Source organism: Nomia melanderi, chromosome 6 (genome assembly GCF_051020985.1).
Source record: "Nomia melanderi isolate GNS246 chromosome 6, iyNomMela1, whole genome shotgun sequence".
In the NCBI taxonomy this organism is placed as follows: Eukaryota; Metazoa; Arthropoda; class Insecta; order Hymenoptera; family Halictidae; genus Nomia; species Nomia melanderi.
The window spans coordinates 8,157,224-8,176,256 of NC_135004.1; the positions used below are offsets into that span (position 1 = coordinate 8,157,224).

The 19,033-nt window shown below is 40.5% G+C and overlaps 1 protein-coding gene across 3 annotated transcripts in view; it reads left to right on the forward strand.

Moving 5' to 3' along the window:
- UbcE2H (ubiquitin conjugating enzyme E2H) overlaps positions 1-18,371 on the forward strand; it is a 47,064-nt gene extending 28,693 nt beyond the window's left edge. For all 3 annotated transcript variants that reach the window (XM_031987462.2, XM_031987463.2, XM_031987461.2), the window contains 3 exons: positions 11,385-11,552; positions 11,730-11,858; positions 12,717-18,371. In XM_031987462.2, coding sequence (XP_031843322.1) covers positions 11,385-11,552; positions 11,730-11,858; positions 12,717-12,853 — 434 coding nt within the window. In that variant the 3' untranslated portion in view covers positions 12,854-18,371. The remainder of the gene's footprint in view (positions 1-11,384; positions 11,553-11,729; positions 11,859-12,716) is intronic.
- Positions 18,372-19,033: the final 662 nt, after the last annotated feature.

Sequence of the window (19,033 nt, forward strand, 5' to 3'; positions counted from 1 at the left end):
TTCCTTTTTTGAATCGTCGCGAGTTTTCGCGACCGTCCCCGTCTCGACACGCTTTCCTCACCCCCCGTTCCCCTTTACCGCCCTTCGTTTAAACGCCGTTCATTCTTTGTTTCTCTTTTCCGTCCCGTTTTTCAACGCCGCGGCTGCTCCGGCGTATTCGCCGAGCCTCGAGTGTCGCGGGATTTTATGGAAATGACGCGGTCTATCTGCCGCTAGTTTCCTCGATACGAATTTTTCTTGTTCGACGAACGAAGATGGATCCGTGTTTCTGAAGATCGGTTTGGAGTTTGTAATCGGAGGGATTGGTCGGTCGATTTTTTGGTTTATGGTAGTTGCTATACTCCGTCGATGGATTGTATGATATTGTTCCCGAACATCTGTTGTATTGTAGAATCGCCTACTATCCAAAATGAAATCTAAATATTTGGACTATCGTTGAACTTTTTAATATAATTCTGTTTTTTATCTTTCTTGTGGTGCTTTCGGGAAAGATAACAGCAGCATGTTTTCGTGCAGGAGGGGATCGGAGTGTGGAAATTATTCTGAACTATGGGTGAAAGGGTTGATATCGTTTTTTTTTGCATATTTTTGAGAATATACCGATTACAAAATAGAAGATAATGTTACTTTTTCAATCTGGACAGAATAGAACTTGGTACTAGGTGTAGGGATCTTCAATCATGAAACATGTGCTGTTCGTCTTTTTCTATAATTCTTGTATTAAAATATACAGATAATAGCTGGTTTTAGTATAAGTTTTCAGAAATTGAACTGAATTGAAAAATCGAATATCTCAGACTCGATTATACTATCAATTAGTGGGCTTCTTTGGTGTCGGACATCAACAACTTATACCACTTTTCCATCACGCAAAGTAAAGTTACGTCCTCACCGGAGCATGATTCGCGATAAGTGTTGGCGCAACGAACGCATCGAAAACAACCATAAAATTCTGAACCGGAGATTGCGGTCATAAATGTTTTCTCGGTATACAATGAGGCTTTTCATCACGCTGTCACGATCTTATTAGCTCTTATCGAGGCATGCATCGTCTGTCTTCCACTAGCGGACGACAAAGCCTTTAATAAAAGGCAGGCAAGATAAGAGTACCATTCAAGGAAAATTTTCATTTCTACCATCATTTTCAGTCAGTTACTTCCCAACAGTTTACAGTACATTAACACTAAAACTACCAGACGGGTTAAAATAACCCATTCCTGATTTCTTCATTTTACAACGATTAAATAGGCAAGAAATGTTTCTCTGAGAAATTATTCGAGAAGTTGATTTAGCAATACGCCAACTGAACTTTAAATCAATTAAAGTCTCGGTAGATACACTTTTGAAGTTTTTATAAAGGAATTTCGAAAAGTCAATTTAATTGCTCAGTAGTTTTAGTGTTAATAATGTATTCAATTATTAAAGAGACTCACGCAAGAATCAAACTCCAATTCACGACCGAACAAACAGAAAATCTACAATTCAGAATATATGTTTTTCTGATCTTTCACTATTAATATACACCACCGAAATGAATTAGCGTATCGATAGATCGAAGGCTTATGGAAGGGGAACAAGCCAAGAATAGATTAACGTGTATCGCATTTGAAAAGCAGCAACCGAGTAAAAATCCTGGTCGCAGAGGCGTGCATCCTCTTGTCCGTTTTCGCGAGGGAAAGAATCGGCTGACGCCAGGAGATAATTACTGTTAAGAGGAAAACAAGATAAAAATGGATAACGAAAATCCGATAGACGGCCGAGCACGATATAATCCGTCTCCGTTATGAGCTGGAAAATTGTGTAAGCCGTTTTCTTTTTTGTCCTGAATGTGTCTAAATTGCCGCGAGCACCTCCAGCTGACGCAGCTTCCCGCGCGGAAGCTCTCCGCGTCATTCTGCACATTACATCGCGCGTAATGGACCTTCCTGCGCGTCCCGATGCGTGCGCGAGTTGTCCGCGAGCTATTTCAAGGTGGCTGGAGGATTAAATTCCTATTTTAACAAGATTTTCCCTACATCCTCCTATTCACGACCAACGCCGAATGGTTCTCTGCAATCCTGCGCTTCCAATGTCTGCTCGCGAATGAAAATTTATGCGACAGCTCGAAAACCTCCTCTGTTATGGATCGCTCTGGAAAGCGACTGTGAACTCTCCTCGCACAATTCCACGAAGTCGAATAAATTCTCGCACTGTTTGTTAAACAATTTGGCGGCTTGTGTCGCATACACGCAAATCTGCTCTGTTAGAGATCGTTTATCGGTATTCTGGTAATACGTCGCAATGTAATTCTGTTTTAACTGAGAAGGAAATTGAATGGAATCGGCGGAAGTAGAAAAGGAAAAAGAAGTTGTGTAGCAAATTGAATTGAGCGCAGAGGAAATAAAATTGGGGATAAAGGAGAAAGGTGGGATATTAGGGAAATGAAAAAAGATACACAGTCAGAAACCTAATAGATGCAGGTTTAACCCTTTTGCCCCCGAATATGTATTTTTAAAATATGAATTTTGCTAAAAGAAACGTACGGCTGCGCACTAATCAACTAAAATACATGTATTGACAGCTGATTAGCACGTAAACTGTCAGCCATAAGCAAGGTCCCCGTGTGGTACAGTTTCTTTTATCTTTAAAACGTGTTCTAGCTTTCCGGTAATTATAATGGTCGCGGTACCTATGTGTATTGCTCGGGATGTGAGGGTTAATATTTCGTTAAGTGAGATGCATTCGATCAAGATGTGTTAAGGGTTTGCGCGTGAAACATGAATTGTTTAGTAGTTTTTAACTTCAGTCAATTTTCGCGATGCACGAAGTTCTCCAAAAAGAAAAGAATGAACAGTATCGTAATCCTTTGACTATAAATTGCAATTAGGACATTAACATTTGGAGACTGACGCCTCCTAGGAACTTCTGGGACAGTCCGCCGAGGTTATCGTTTCGAAAATACGAGTAGCACGTCCACTTGGAGATTCTGCTAACCAGCCCCATAGGGATCGCGTTCCCTGCTCATAAATCTTGGCCGCTTCCAGTGCACCGGTTACAACAATCGTGTCCAATGAAATCGCAAGTTCTCTTGCTCAACGGGGACCCGAGAGAGAACGATCCCGAGTGAAATTGGAGGTACGGTTTCCAGTATCAGCGGATGGTACACCCTGCAATAAAGAATTTTTGAGGATTAAGGAGTGAAGGCTCGCTTTGATTTTAACGGAGAAAACGTTTGAATGTCGAGACAGTGCATGCCCGCAAGAAAGTATAAATGCGCGCAACGGGGGCAATGCACAGAGAAACCTGTTAATTGTTGTAATTCGCGTCGTGATGAATCAAACAGTTAATTTATATTGAAGTGAAAACGAAAAGCAACAATTATACCGATGGAACGCCGAGGATAAATAATTGGCTTGCGTAACCAATAATTAAGAGGAAACAGGGGTTTCCTGTGTACATTGAATTTTGATAATAATGAATGGTCCACGCAATTACTACAAGTTATTATGTTTTCTACAGGATAATTTAAATGAAACAGACGAGTGGTTCGTCGTGTACCACATTTGTTAGTGAATACATTTTCCCTAAATATAATGCAATGATTAAATTGATATACTTGTAGAAACAAGAAGATAGAATTATATTTCTGTAACGAGGAAAATGTTACATACACAATTTCATTTAATTTCACTTTGATACCAAAGCAGCCTGCAATCCTCTAATCAAGAATTCCAGGCAAAAATGTTTGCAATAAGAGCAAATAGAGATAGCGTTAAAGTATTTAATTCGCTTTTAATTCGCTGCGAATAAGGTATGCACTTAAGGTGCGCGTTTATTCTCCGCCTATAAAGTACGCCACCGATGCGTACTTCGAAAAAAAAGTTACAGTGCTAACGCAGACACGTCCCAGGATCGCGGCTTGCAATCGAAACGAGGAACCACAAGACTGCGAGGTTCACGGGGAGAATTCTTCGCAGCGTTTTCTCGTGAAAGGAGCTACTTAACTAGATAACAAGAGTCAAGTACACGTCAGTTGAGACCGCGTATCAACGAACATGGTTCTGCAAGCTCGAGCCAGTCTCTGTGCACAGGAACGTCCCGGCCCGCGGTTACACGGAGTGCTTTCAAGTCAGTCCCGCTTCGACGTGCCGCGTGCACGTCGAATCCCAGAAATGGAAAATTAATGCGTAGCCCAGTTCGCGTTGCCGTGGACTGGAAAGCGGCGCGGGAACGACGAAAAACTGGGTCACTGGGCCACGCCAGGGGAGAAGCTTCGTATCGAACTGCATCTGCATCCGTCTGCAGGGTGCACGGACGGTCCTGACGTCTTTCGGGATCGCGACCAACCGGATCACCAGGAACAGTGAGACATCTTGGATACCAACCTGATGCGAAACGAAAATGATCAATTTCAATTCAATGTTTATGATCAATTCGTGAATCATAAATTGTGCAAGACTACAATTATGGTAATGTTGCGTGTTCCATTAGGCTGACAAAACTGTGTAGAAGATGGCCAAGTGATTTTTAGAAATTTCTGATTCATGCCGGATGCACGAAATTGCGTGCATTCGTCATTTTCCGGGATTCAAAGAAAATAAATAGAAGGAAAGGAAAGGAACGAAAGTAGAAGCTTGGTGCCGTTGTTGACGATTAATTGTGGTTCGTGATTATTACGAGACTGTGACTACAGTAGTATATCGAATTCAGCTTCGAAAGGGAAAAGAGAATTAAATGATGTTGTGAGATACAAGGAAGGCACAGCCTTTCGAAGTCGCGACCAACTGGATCACCGTGAAGGGTGAACAATCTTGAGCGCATGGATGATGTGGAACTCAAAAGGAAAAGGAAAAAAAAAGGAAGGAAAAAGAGTAGCGTAGCACCGTTGTCGATGGTAATGTCGCCTCAACGAGTGCCATGCTGCCGAGAGCTTAGAGGGACTGTAATTGAGGACGGGGTGGAAATTCGCAGCTGGAACGCGATGAAAGTGAAGCGGCAGGGAAACATGGCGACTGGATGCTACGAACTTCATGTCGTAACCGCGTATTCTACCATTTCGAGTAGATTTATTAAATTCGGTCACTGTAGTTTTGACCATCTCCATGATTATCGTGTTTTTTTTAATTTAAATAAATTACATGGTTTGGAATTTAATAATTGACTGATTGAACACAAACGATACGTTGTAAGACCTTCCGCGAAAATTATCTCAACTTTTTATTGGGGTTCAATATTGAATTGCTGAGGCTGCGGTTCCGGCCATCAATCGGGCAGTTCTTAATTTATCATTGGAGCAATTAAATAAATTGAAAGCCCCATTGGTTTCACATAGCAGCTTGTGTGTCCATTGGTCGAATATTTTATTATTTCGATCGTTTATTTATATGTGTTCCCTATGAATAGAAGCCAACCACAATTGAAGGCCTTTCTCTGTTGGGAATTCGTGTAGGTAGTAGCATTTTATGCGCTAGATATTATTGGAAACCTGATAACAGCGAAATCGCTGAGCTACTGCAAGTGGAAAATGGATGGGAATTCTGATTTTACGTTGAATGAGATTGAACGAAATAAACCGTTGCAGCAGGGAAATAATACCTTGTCGTTATGTTTATTTGAACACATAAATAAATGTTAAACTTTAGTTCTTAGATACAAGAGACGATAAGATTCTAGTAATAGTCAAATTACCAATCGCTGTCGCAAATGGAGGATGGTCCTTAATCCATTGCGTTTAGCAAGGGATTGCTTTAGACGGACTGTCTGATCAATCATGAAATCCGATGGGTTAAGGGAGCTGAACTGAATAGGGTCGAAGGGGTCGTTGCCTAACGGTATAACCCATTTAGTTCTAACTTTAATGGGTATAGCTTGAGCCGCCTTGTTTGAAAAAAAGGGGCTCAGGGAATGATTGGAAGGAGCTTGAACCTTTCTAACGATATAAGCCAAATATCTTTAATCGTTACGGAAGGATCCTGTCCACAATTTAGAGAAATTCGTTCTCTACAAAATTAGCACCTTATAAAGGCTCCATTATATTAATGTCGACACAACGAACCCCTGATACGAATACAAACGACGACAAAGCGATGATCATAAACCGAAAGTCCGTTATACGACGCGTGAAATATTGTCGTCGATGCTTCACCATCCAGAATTTCCGATTCACCTGAATTTCCGAGATCCCGGTAACGATATGCCCTGGCACGATATTTCGCGAGCACCGCGAGGGCAAACGGAATAACGCCAATCGCGAATCGATTATCGTAAATGAAGCCGACCGCTTCCTGTTTTCGTTCGGGCGAATCGCAATTGACCGTAGGATTATCCCCCATTCATTTGATAACTGTACTCTATCGTTCCAACATTACCTCTTCCGTCGAGTCGGAAGAGATGTTTTCTAAAGTACACACTTACCCCGGCCATTTATCCGCCGGTCACGATTAAATACTCGGCAATGGATCCTCAGAAACGTTCGTTTCTCTCATGACGGGATTCGAACGAAAATGTGTGCACAGCGACGCAACAATCGGGCGCGAAAATTTCGTTTCCGTGACGCGCCGTTCAAAGGCACCACGAGAATCCAGAGATTACGCGAACTGATCGCGGTGATCAGTTTCATTGAAATCGACACGGTCGTTTAGAGATGTTACTAAATCCACGGGATTTCATTACGGCACGTTGAATTTTTACGGTGAACGCTTAATCCAGTTTGCGGTCGCTCGATGACACCCGCGAGTTTCCGCTTCAACGGAATACTGCGCTCGATGAATTCGTTGCGATTTAATGGAAATTGATAGATTTTATTTTAAAACTCGAATTGTTTGCTGCTTTTAAGCGAACGGAAGAGTCTGTTTAGAATCTTGTGTTCTCGGTAATTGAACGAATCGATGGGCGAGGATTGGTTCTACTTTCCTCTTAATGGCGCTTGTGAGGCCTTCAGTGAGTATTTCTGGTTTAGTACCATTTCAGAGTAACTTTGGTAATTTTTAATATAAAACAAGGTACGAGAACATTATTGAAATGCAATTTTATGGTAACTAACAAGTCAACACATTATGACATCTACGTAATTTCGTGGATTATATAAAACTGCATTAATTGTTCATTAGTAAACATTTGTGGTCTGCGATATGCCCGGATTTTCGTTCCAGAAATGGTATCAACATTGTTTAAAGCAAATCAATTCTAATGTCTCACTTTACTTATTCGCTTCTAATGTTTGGAAACTACTACAATTACATTCATAAACTTATTAAACTAATTGTCCTGCCTTTTAAAGGAACTAATCCGAAGACAAACGCGTGGGATTCATACACAAGAAAATTGATGGTCCCTCCCCGGTACCTGCGGAACGGAACAAAGCGGAATAACTCACGTCGAACATATTGTCAGAGGAGTGTTTTCTCATTCGTTTTAGTTCATATCGAGTCTGCGCAATTATCTTTATTAAACGCATCGCGGTGCGGCCGTGTCGCCTGCGGTTCTGCATTAATTCGACCCAGTTGCGATCCATAGAGCTTCTGCGGAATTTCGTAATAATATAGTCAGGGACCGCGAGCACGGTCGTTTATTTTCCTTTCTTTAGCATCGTTGCTTGTTGCGCATCGTTACAGAAAAAGAAAGAGAGAAGAGGCGGAGCGGTGTGTCAGGTTTCGTAGAATTCGCCGGCACTAACTAGGAATTAACTCCGGCGAGTTGCATTCCCGTAGCTCCGATTCCGTGTGGATATCGATACTTTCACCGTGAATCCGCGCGTCTGTGTTGTACACGTGCGTGTACGCACAGGTGGGTCACGTTTCTCGCCTACGTTCGCTGGGCGGCCGCATAATGCACGCTTGCATCGTCACGTGCCTCGTCTAACAAGGAACATCAGCGAAGTGTGACACGCCGATTTTTTCTTCTTTTACCATGGAACTCACCGCGAAACTAACGTCTGTGAAAATATTCGACGGACGCTTCCACCGGCAACCCATATCCTCGTTGATTCGAGTGCTTAAATTCGTTAATACTTCATGGTCCGCGCACCCGACGCAAACTGCATCGTTTCACGTCCAACATTAATCACCGCGTTATACAGCGCGCAGTTTACATTTTAATTCGTGCTCGTCTTTGCCTCTGTTAATTTTTTAAGGATTCTTAAAATGTATAATGGCGCCTAATATGGAATACCACAGTATATCGAAAAATAAATAACTTGGGGTGATCGTTACCATGAGAAACACTTCATTAATAATGGAAAACGGAGTTCGAGAAAATGGAAGCTTTGTTTATTTATTCTTTGCAATTCCATAAATATTCATTTTTCACGATAAAAAGGAGTTTTATTTACTAATTACCTAAGTATTCCATATTAAGAGTCATTTTCTCTATTCGTTGTTTTTGACTTCACATTTTTTTGTGGTTTGAAGGCATTTCAATTTTTCCATTGTTACCGATCAGTGTATGAATGTTCATTATCCTCCAGATATTTGATTCCTCCGAAGTTCTTCGTGTATTATGTCACTCCTCACGAAGAACCAAGAAACTTCTGTCTTCGTCACTTGTTACACGGTTAAATAGATTTCCGCGGTTTGAACACTGAAGGGTGGTTTCACCTCCTCAACGTGAACATGGGACGCTAGAAAAAGAAGTGTGTCGAATGTTATCAGAAACCCCGCGGCCGTGTGAAGTTTCAAAATCGGCGTGACACAGTTAGCTGATGTTTCCTTGTAAGTGCGGTCGCGGTCTCGCATGTGCATGCACGTTCGCGATTCGCGAAGGCAACGGTCGGTCCACCGTGACGGCCTGAAAAACGGGGAGAGTCGTACGCGCCGAGGTTTCAGCAATAAGTGGTGGTCTCTTCTTCTGTTTTTTCTTCTTTCTTTCCGCCTTTGGGAATTCGTTTCTTGACACGGATCTTCCCTGATTCTCGCCGATAGCATATAACCAGTGTATACCAACTGACAAGAATCGTTTCAGCGGCATATGTATCACTATTTTAAGCATCTTGGTTGCTTTTCCTGAAACACGACCTACCACACCTGTTCAAATTCTTTAAGGAGTTGTAAAAACAGCAATGCATAAACTGCGAATATCTATTATATTTGATCCAAGAAAATATTTCCTTCATTCTCGGATTCATTCTCTTCGTTGCACTCAATTGTTCCAATTTGCGTTTCTCGTACTGCGGAAGCGTACGGAATATCACGTGCGAGTTGCAAGATGCACAAATTATCTACAAGCCTGGCATCTCGGAGCACGTCACTACACGTCGTTCAGTAGGCAATAATTGGCCCGATATTTCGCGCGGCGTGCACGAAACACGTATCGAAACGCATTAAAAGCTTTCTTCCCCGAGGCGAGGATCGGCCACGATTTAATTGCGTTTAGTCAATCAACCCGACACCGCGCCTCCTCGAGTTTCTCGCGTACATGCCGGCTAATAATCGGTGGCCACCGATCCATCGCGCTCGAAACCCATTTCGCGCCGATCTCGGATATTCTTATCCGCCTCGGAACGTTTCCAACCGGCTCCGATTTTGATCCCCCGCCCCCGTGAAAGTCTCGTTTCAGGGTTCCGTACGTAAAATGAATTTCACCCAGGAGTCGATTTGTCTTGCTCGTTTTTCCCGGTCCCGGCAGCGTTTGATCGATCCCGCGGTTGCATTCCTTCTATTTCGCGTTTCACTTCGAGCCACTTTTGTTTGTCGAGCACCGCTCCGCCGGCGAAGCTTTATACATCGCCGCGAACAATTAGAGGATTGCGTTCCCGGACGATTCGATAGAAGGAAACGGATACTAGTGGCGAAGGAAATAATGCGTTCACAATCTCGTGATACAGGGTCATTCAAAAGAACCATGCGGGATTGATCATCTATCAATCAGCGGTCCCATTTACCATTGGAACGGGTTTCATCGAATTAAACGGATGGGTTTACTTCGGCGTCGATCAATGAAACGGTACAGGCAAAATGAACAGACAGTAATTTCATTTATGAAAGATACTGTATGACTATTGACCTGTTTATCTGTCTTTATCTACTTTTATCTATATGTATTTTGATACTGGAAGTGGAAGCTTCCTCTGAATGTGATTTATTATATAAATATAAGGTGTTTCAAGGTATATTGGAATCTTCAAATTTAAATTTATTATGAAGTAAATTAATTGATCGACTGATTTCACACATTCTGACAATATTAGTTCGATGTTTACCAATCAAGTTGTATATAGAAAGTCCATCTGCGTGATCCGGTTCAGTTCAATCGATTTGAATGGAACGGTACACAGCGGTTGAAATGAAACTGAATACTTTTAGAAGTGTATGTGTTATTCAGTTAAGCTTCACTTCAGAAATTGAATAATCTGCACCATACAACGTAGGTACACGGGATGTCTCATTTAATTTGATCACCTCAAATGTTTCTGTCATTATTATACTTGCATAACATTGTTTTCTACAATAAATTCTGCTTCGTGGTGGCATGTACTTGTAATTTCATATTTGATGGACAGGTTAATGATTTTATCTGATTCATTTTATTTCATTTGTCTACAGTCATTTTAAACACGGATATCAATTAGTATTTCCGGCCCATTTTCAGAATCGTTGGAAATAACATTAATAAAATACAATTCGATTCTGTTCGATCAGCCAGTATTTCACCGAGTCTCTCCTTTTTCCCGAAAGTTAACGAACGCGGAGTGCGACAGGTGTCGCTCGAACGGTTACGAATAGCATAATTTTGATGGTATTGAGTTTCTTTCCGGCGTGGATGGCGGAGGGAATGAACGGTGCTCGGTGTCGTAAGCAATTTGTATGGAACAAAAGCGGATCATCGTCCCTGGAATTTGCATTGTTTGACATACTAGAACCAACCCCGTGAAAGGAGAGCGCTTTAAGTAAGCTTCGATCTAAAAACATTCACCATCTCGCACGACTTTGATGGATTCCTCTGTGGACAACAGCGGCTGGCGTTCCTTCCTCCCAGACTCCCATTTCCTGTCCCTTTTCCTGATCGAAACAGAAGGAACGCATTCTCCAGAGTTTTACCGTGCAACGTTCCAGTTTCCTCGGATCTAACGCGAGTTATGCGCTGGCCTCTGACTTTCCAGCTGCCTGGAATATCACCGATAACTGTACCAGCAATTTCAATGATCAGACATGAAATCGCTGTTACGACGTGTACCGTTTCCTTGAAAATAAGTTAACCGCGGATCGCTATGCAAATCGTTCGTCCCATTGATCGACCCGACGATCGACGATCCAATCGGTTTTATGTTACCGTTCCATGGTTACTTTCCGATTCTCGGCCTATGATCACGCTACTGCAGCACACATATATTTATAATCGCGTTGGAAATTGTATTTCCAATGTTGCCTGTTATGTCAACGTTACTAAATATAGTTGTGACCACGTTGCAGCGCCTTACGAGGGTGGAATATGGAAGGTGAGGGTTCACTTGCCCGACCACTACCCCTTCAAATCTCCTTCGATCGGCTTTATGAACAAGGTGTACCACCCTAACATTGACGAAGTCTCGGGCACTGTGTGTCTAGACGTAATAAACCAGGCCTGGACTGCCCTTTACGGTACGTATTTACGAATTTTCCCACCCTGTTCGATACCTTCGATCGATATCTTCTCGCGCATTTATTTGATACGTGTTTAGATTATTCAATGTTTTTAAGGAATTCTTAAGAATAGCGTTATTGTTTTTTGGAGGATGTTTCATGCCTTCGGATTCAGCGTTCCGTTTTCTGTTTCAGATTTATCGAATATATTCGAGTCTTTCCTGCCCCAACTGTTAACATATCCTAACCCAATTGATCCCTTAAATGGCGATGCTGCGGCCATGTATTTACATAAACCTGAAGAGTACAAGAAGAAAGTAGCAGGTGAGTTCGAAGAATATGCTAAGCTCTTTGGAGAACTGAGAGCTGTTCGTTTCGGATTGTAATATATGAAATGCTCATTCCTCCGGAGTGAAATAAGAAGACACATTGAAACATTCTAATCGAGCATTGAATAGTATTGAAGTATTAGATACTGCTTTAACTTAAAATTTTGTGTTCGAGTTTAATGAGATGAGATCATTCTTTTCCAGTAAAACAAGCTCCGAGATTTGAGTATAATATTTCTAACTTTATTGATTGTGGTGATGCTAAAATTGTATATACTTTTCACGTTTTGCTGGACATTATTAACACATTCGCTATCTCATGAGTTCTTTATATATTTATATCGTACAACGATGCGGTAAAGACTAATGTAGACTTAGTGTTACTGTAAAAGCGAATGTGTTAATCTGTTCAATAATTTACCACTCATTATTTATCTTCTTGAGTTTCATTACATTCTTTGTTTTTACAGACACCTTTCAAATAAATTGCATCATAAAATTTGTTTTGTTCCAGAGAAAATTGCATCGAATCATTTTCAATTATATTCATTCGCTCACGACTGAAAAAACATTATTCGATTCTAGAAGCTTCTTAACTCTCTCGAATTAGGAAAGTTTCTATGTTCAGAAGTCACGTTTATATTTATATAAACGTTGTTCGAAATTTTATCGCTGTTCGAATCATTTGAAAATGACGAGTTTCGTATGTTACAATCCATCAGAATCCGATCCGTCATTTCAACGAACTCTTCATCAATTATCGTGCGATAATATAATATCGGTGACGGTCTATCCACATAGATTATTAGTGGTATTAGCTAGGGATGCAATTTCCTTCTTGATTTCTCGGCAGATTACGTGAGGAAATACGCGACGGAGGAAGCGCTAAGGGACCAGGAGAACGGCGACACCGGAAACGGAATGTCGTCCGACAGCGAGTCTTCGATGAGCGACTTCAGCGAGGACGAGGCACAGGACATGGAGTTGTAACCAAATATTTTACCATCCGTACCCATATCCTTAATCTCGATTCCCTGTAAACTCCGATCGCTCGACCTACCAAATAGATGCTTACATTCGAACCTCCGGACCTCACTATCGGTTTAGCCACGTGGCACTCTCGTCACTTTGTTTTATAGAAACATCGAACCACGTCCAGGTTGCTGTTAATTATTCGCGAGGTGTAATTCGGTTATTATAATTGCCGAACGCATGAAACAAAGAAAAAAGGAAAAAAGAATATATAAGGGAAACGATTCACTTGAAAGATAAAAGAACGAAAGACAAATAAGAAAACGAAAAAGAAAAACAAAAAGGGGTGTATCGATGTACATAAACGAGAAAGAGAATCGCTTTTGGAGTTCTCTTTACGCGACACGGTGTATCCTCGTCGTCGTCGTTGTCGTCGTCGTCGTCGAGGATCAAATCGGAAGACGTCGACGGGAGAAGGGACACGCTAATTTACTCATCGAGATATATCAATTTTCTGGAATGAATGCTGGTTCGATCGACGCCCAGTCGATTTTACCTCAAATTCTCTGCCAACGCGTTTCCAACTTCCGTATCGATCGGTCGGAATGATCGCGAATCCGCGCGTTCACCCCTTGCCTTAAGATTTCTTTCCTAATTCAGCTTGCAACGGTTGCCTTATTTTTACTAATTTCCCAGATGGAAAAACTGTATATTCATCGTGAACGTAAATTCACCGCGGGTAAATCGTATTCATAAATAGAAAATGAGTACTGTTTTCTTTCAATTGGAGCGAACTGAGTAATATTAATTTTCATGAAATTCAATGAAGAATCAATAGCTTTAGTCTAACTCGATTTTAAACGGGCGAGAGGTTAGCGGAGAGAAGCTCGTGCCGCGAAACGATGAGATGAACTTCCACGGGAAAGCTTCTTCTTGGTCACATCGCTCAGTTGTTCCTCGTTTGCAAATTTTTTTACTCCCCTCTTCCTTTCTTTCCTTCCTTCTTGCGTTTCTACACGTCGTTACCTAGTTGCCGTATATCAGAGATGAGCACGCGATCCGCGCTTCAGTTGTCGACGAACGAGAACTAGACGCAAAATGATTAACGATCTTCCCTGTTTCCTCGGCAAAGAAAAATTAATTATCCCGTTTCACCGTTTGTTCGTTATTGGAAACCCGAGAATTTCGTGCGATGTAATGAATGTGCCCATCTCTGCGTTATACGGGCTTTATCATGGTGTCTGAACACGAAACTCGCCGGCTAATTTGTATTTCTTACGGGCGACGCAACACCTGAACCTACGTTATGCAGCTTTCCGTGCAACCGAGGCCGTAATCTCGAGCCGCCATCGTTGAACGTCCATTCCCCGCGTTTCGAAAATCCTGAAACGTAGAGCAACGACTCTTTTGTAACTTCTAAGTAAGTAGTAAAGCACGATGAGACCGTTAGAACCATCTGCGCACGCACAGGGGCGACGATGTGTCATGACCAATGTGTCGATTTATTCCTTGAAATTTCAGTTATTTTTCGTTCACTTTTACTTTCCGTTTCTTTTTTGTTTTTTTCGTTTTCGTTGCGATTTACTCGTGCCTTACCCTTACCAGCCTTCTTCCTTTCAAGCTCGCGCGGAGAAAAAAGAAAGTGGAAAATGGGTACTGGGTACTCCAGCTTCGTCTGATCAGACATCACCATCCCTGAACGTTTCCCTCGCAGGGCACAGCAACGGGAAAAGGCTTCGGTGACAGTGTTGAAGACACTGACGAATCCACGGTATAAACGGCGTTTAAATTGTGACCGGACGCCACGGCACCAGTCGAAATCCGCCCGACTCGCAGATTTTCATGGATAAGAGATCCTGTAGCTCCCCCAAATAAGCCTGCGGAAGGTCGCCGATGTAGGGCGATCATAAATTTTTTTTAAGAAGACGCTGCTGCGTTCTCATCGGAGTCGCGCCAGTACTCAGAGATGGACGTAGATCCGATTAACGCCGGAGGAAGCACAAGTGATCTGAACACCGCGGTTTAAACGATCGTTAAGAATTTTCGCCGATATCGCTGTTTTTCTTTGTTTTTTTTTTATATTATTGTTATTATTTTGTAACATTTATTGCGGATGTTCGTTAAAACCGTTTCAAAATTTTGCGCTTGGGACAGAAGCAACTGTAAGAAGACCTTTTATTTCGGCACCCGTCGAAGCTTTATTTTCTGTTAACCGTTTTTTTTCTTATTTTATACGATCAATATTTTTTACCAACCACCGTTAAATCGATCACCGCAGTGAATTTGTTCGATTGGAGAACGGTCGACGACGAACACGACTCAGTCTCGAGGATGAATGCGGGAGGAAAACGTGGGACGTTAATCGGAGAGGAATGGGAAATATGTCTAGGGACGATAGCAACTGTGACGACTCGTTGACGAAAGAATAATGATAGAAGGCGTATAACGACGATGCGTGAATTTAGACGAAGAGAAAAAGAAAACGAGAACTGTATACAACACCTTGGTGCACAATGATCCCTTCGTTTAGTTGTAACTTCGCTTCAAATTGATCTCTCTTGTAACGTACAAGCGGTAGGCTTGGTGAGTTTTTAGTGCCTTCTCGGGCAAAAAATTGTGCCTTATTGTTATGAGTCCCCGCGACGAAAAAAAAAGAATGAAGGAAAAGAAAATGAGAAAAGAAAGGGAAAAAAGAGACAAGAAAAACGAAAAGAGGAAAGAGTCTTTTATTTGTGAAACCTGGTGAAATCGACGAGCACCGATTAACAAATTATCATTGATATAAAATGAACTGCTTCGGGTGAATACACGCTGAACGTGCAAACGCGTGCTTTCCGTTTTCGCGTTGGGACGTGTAACGTTTCAACGAGAAAATTACGATGAGCGTAGAAAAGTTTCAGCCGATAACGATTCGAATCCAACCGAGCACGCTGGAAATAAATTATTCGCAACGGAAGTCTGTAACGGAAACGTTGGAAATTCTCGTCTGTATTCTGCAGTAGGTTCACTCCTTAGTTTTTAACGAATGAATTTAATATTATCGTTCTATTATTATTCATATATGGGCGCGCCTATCGCACCACTTCTCGCAAACATTGTTTTTTTCTTTTTTTTACGTCGCCAGTTTCCGTGCACTTCGACGAAGAGTTTCACCTGAATTATCTTTTCCTTTGCCGAGCATTAGTTTCTTCGAAGGGATTGTCATCTCAGTTATACACACATATATATATATTTTTTTTTCTTTTATTTATTGAAATATTTTTTTATCCAGTCGCGACGATGGTCGATGGTCTTAATTGCGATAGCCGCGCTCCGAATTTTACTTGTTACATCATTTCCTTTTATTTAAGGAAGGCTAAACACATATCCCCGTAAATGGTAAATATCGTCCGGATGTTTAGGTTATTTACGAATTATTTAAGACGTACTTTCGTGGATAATTTTTTGGTATGAATTCGCAGCGGCTCCATCCGTTGGTGAAGTGTATAGCAATGTATTATTGATTAGAAAAATGATTATTAAAATGGAGTGAAACCAACACCGGCGTTTTTGTGGCTTATTAGGCGCTCTATGCGCTTCACAACGTTCTTCTCGGGCTAATGTAACAGTATGTCTTAGGTCATCCCACAAGTAACACGGTTTTCTTGGACGCATACGCTCTATTAGAAATAAGTTTAGTTATTAGATGAAATTTTTGAAATTTTTAGCTATATACATTAGGTAACGGAAGCTATCAAGCGATAAGGTAGTTATAATTTCGCTGCATAAATTTTGTATAAAATATTGTAGTAGGTTGAAATTGTGTGTGTGTGTGTGTGTATAAATTGATACATTTTTCATGAAGTGTTAGTAATTATCTGAAGATTATTTACCAAGAGTTTAGTTATTTGACAAGACATATAAATTTGAAGATGCATTGAACAACTCGTATATAGAAAATGTTTATTATAGTCCACAGGCTCTTATCGTTGTTATGTTTCCGTTACTACTTCGTTATTAGTTGTAGAATGTACACTTTTGTACGCGATGGTTCACAACACCAAGCTTTTAGAAGTAGCGCATATTTCTTCTTTTGTAACAATTCCTTTGCACATTTGCGAAATATTGTTTGTAAAATGACTTCAATTATCGTACGAGAATTATGCTGCAGTCATTTTTATAATGTTTCTCTTAACTAAATTAGATTTAAGTTAAATAAGGAGGCAATGATTTATAAGTAGTATAACTAGATAAAAGGAACGTATTACTTATGGGATGACTTAACAATTGCTCTGTCACATTTTGTTTTGTATCGTCCTGTCGTTGCGAAACAATTCTTTCCGAAACGAAGTCTTTCAAGAAAACGAAACTCCGCACGCACCGGATATCATAGTGAACCAATAAGAAACAATTGGTCGCAGACTACGTTGATTTCAAATCTGATTCGATGCAGTGAGGGAAGAAGAAGAGCGATTCATTTAGAAAGCCTATTTGTAATTCTTAGCAATAATTCATAGCAGTTTCTCTTAGTGTATTATCTGTGCTCCGTATCTCTCCACGAAACATTCTCTTTACTTCGAAGTAAGCTGGTTTAGTAGCTTTAATTACACTTCATTAGCACTCCGGGCATATATTTTTTTCTTTTTAGAACCAAATGAAAAAGGAAAGTACTAGGCAAAGAGTAAGAAGAAAGGAACAATAGAATTTTGCGTCTCTCCTTCCTGTAGATTACAGTGATCGAGGTAAAGTCGTATTCACAGATCTCACATTATTATTTTACTTTTATACATGTAACATAGGTTTATCGATTAATTATATATGTTATTATTGATCGTATTCGCACAACTCTTACTATGTACATGGTTTTTACTAATCAATTGTTTAACCAACCGAAAAAAGCATAGTTTTAATAATCATTTTTTATTTTTTTGCAAATGTTGTTTGTCTCTCCTTATGTTTCTCATACGTACCACATGTTTTATTTCTTTAATTTCAGTTATCAATTGTAATAGGTATCATGACACAGCCTCCGTGAGAATCAATAAGTACTCTGAATTTATTGTACATTCAATGAACACGCGGACATATTTTGTTATTTCTTTCATCCATTAAGTTCTTTTCCTCTTCACGCTGAGAAGTTCCATTTGTATACTAATTTGCGACTTTTTCATCCGCAAATATTCACAAACAATGGACATTGATTGTATCATAAGGATACACTCATTTTCTTGTGTTGTTTATAACATGAAATCTCAATGGAAAATTACTAAATAATAATACACCAACATTATAATGTGTAATTGAACTGTAACTTTCGTAAAGTTTCCAAATTCACATAAAGGATCGCATCGAAGTAACGTGCTTTCGATCAAATTTCGGTAGAAATTACATACTATCGAACAACTACCATTCATCGAGTAACTTCCGTTATATTTTATTGTCTTTAAAATTTTTTCAACACTCACTGTTTTTAAAATGTTTTTCCGTTGATTATTTTTATACAAATTGTTTATCCAAGTTTTATAAAAATCGGCGAATAATAATTATTATTAACTTACATCTTCCTGTTCTACGGTTTTCATTTGCCTTTTTTCTATGGTACGCATTTTCATAGGAAGATTATAAAGGAGTCGTTATTTACGATTGAATTATAGCATTCGAGGTGTTCAAATATTGCATAACAACGGGACAATCAGATCGGCCATACTCGAGTCAACGATTTACTTTTTAGCTGAAATTGTACGAATGAAAGTGATGTACGTAAGTATACGAACGTGGGACAACTCCAAAAGCAATCAGTGACGAGGGATGCCATTCATAGCGAAAGCGAGCGTTATTTTGGTAATTTTACGATCGGATGGAACGGATGACGTTTTGCGCCGTTCCATGATAATTCGTCTGGCTTGGCTCGTGAAAACTTACTCGCGTATACCATGAGTTTTCGATTAAGGTTCACGGTGTTTACGATTTTCATCGTGAGGCCGCGATCTCGCTGTTCGATACGGTAACTCTGCCATTTTGTTGAAGCAAGAACAGCTGTATCTTGAAATCTTGTTGCGTCTGGCACGTGTTTGAAATTGCGGTGAACTTATTCGGACCATAACAACTATATTACGCGGATGTTTATGTAAGTTCTAGATTTTAAAAATGAATTTCTGACACGAAATACAAAATTGTTCAATTAGAATCTGTTTTATTCTGTTTCATAGAATCAAATAT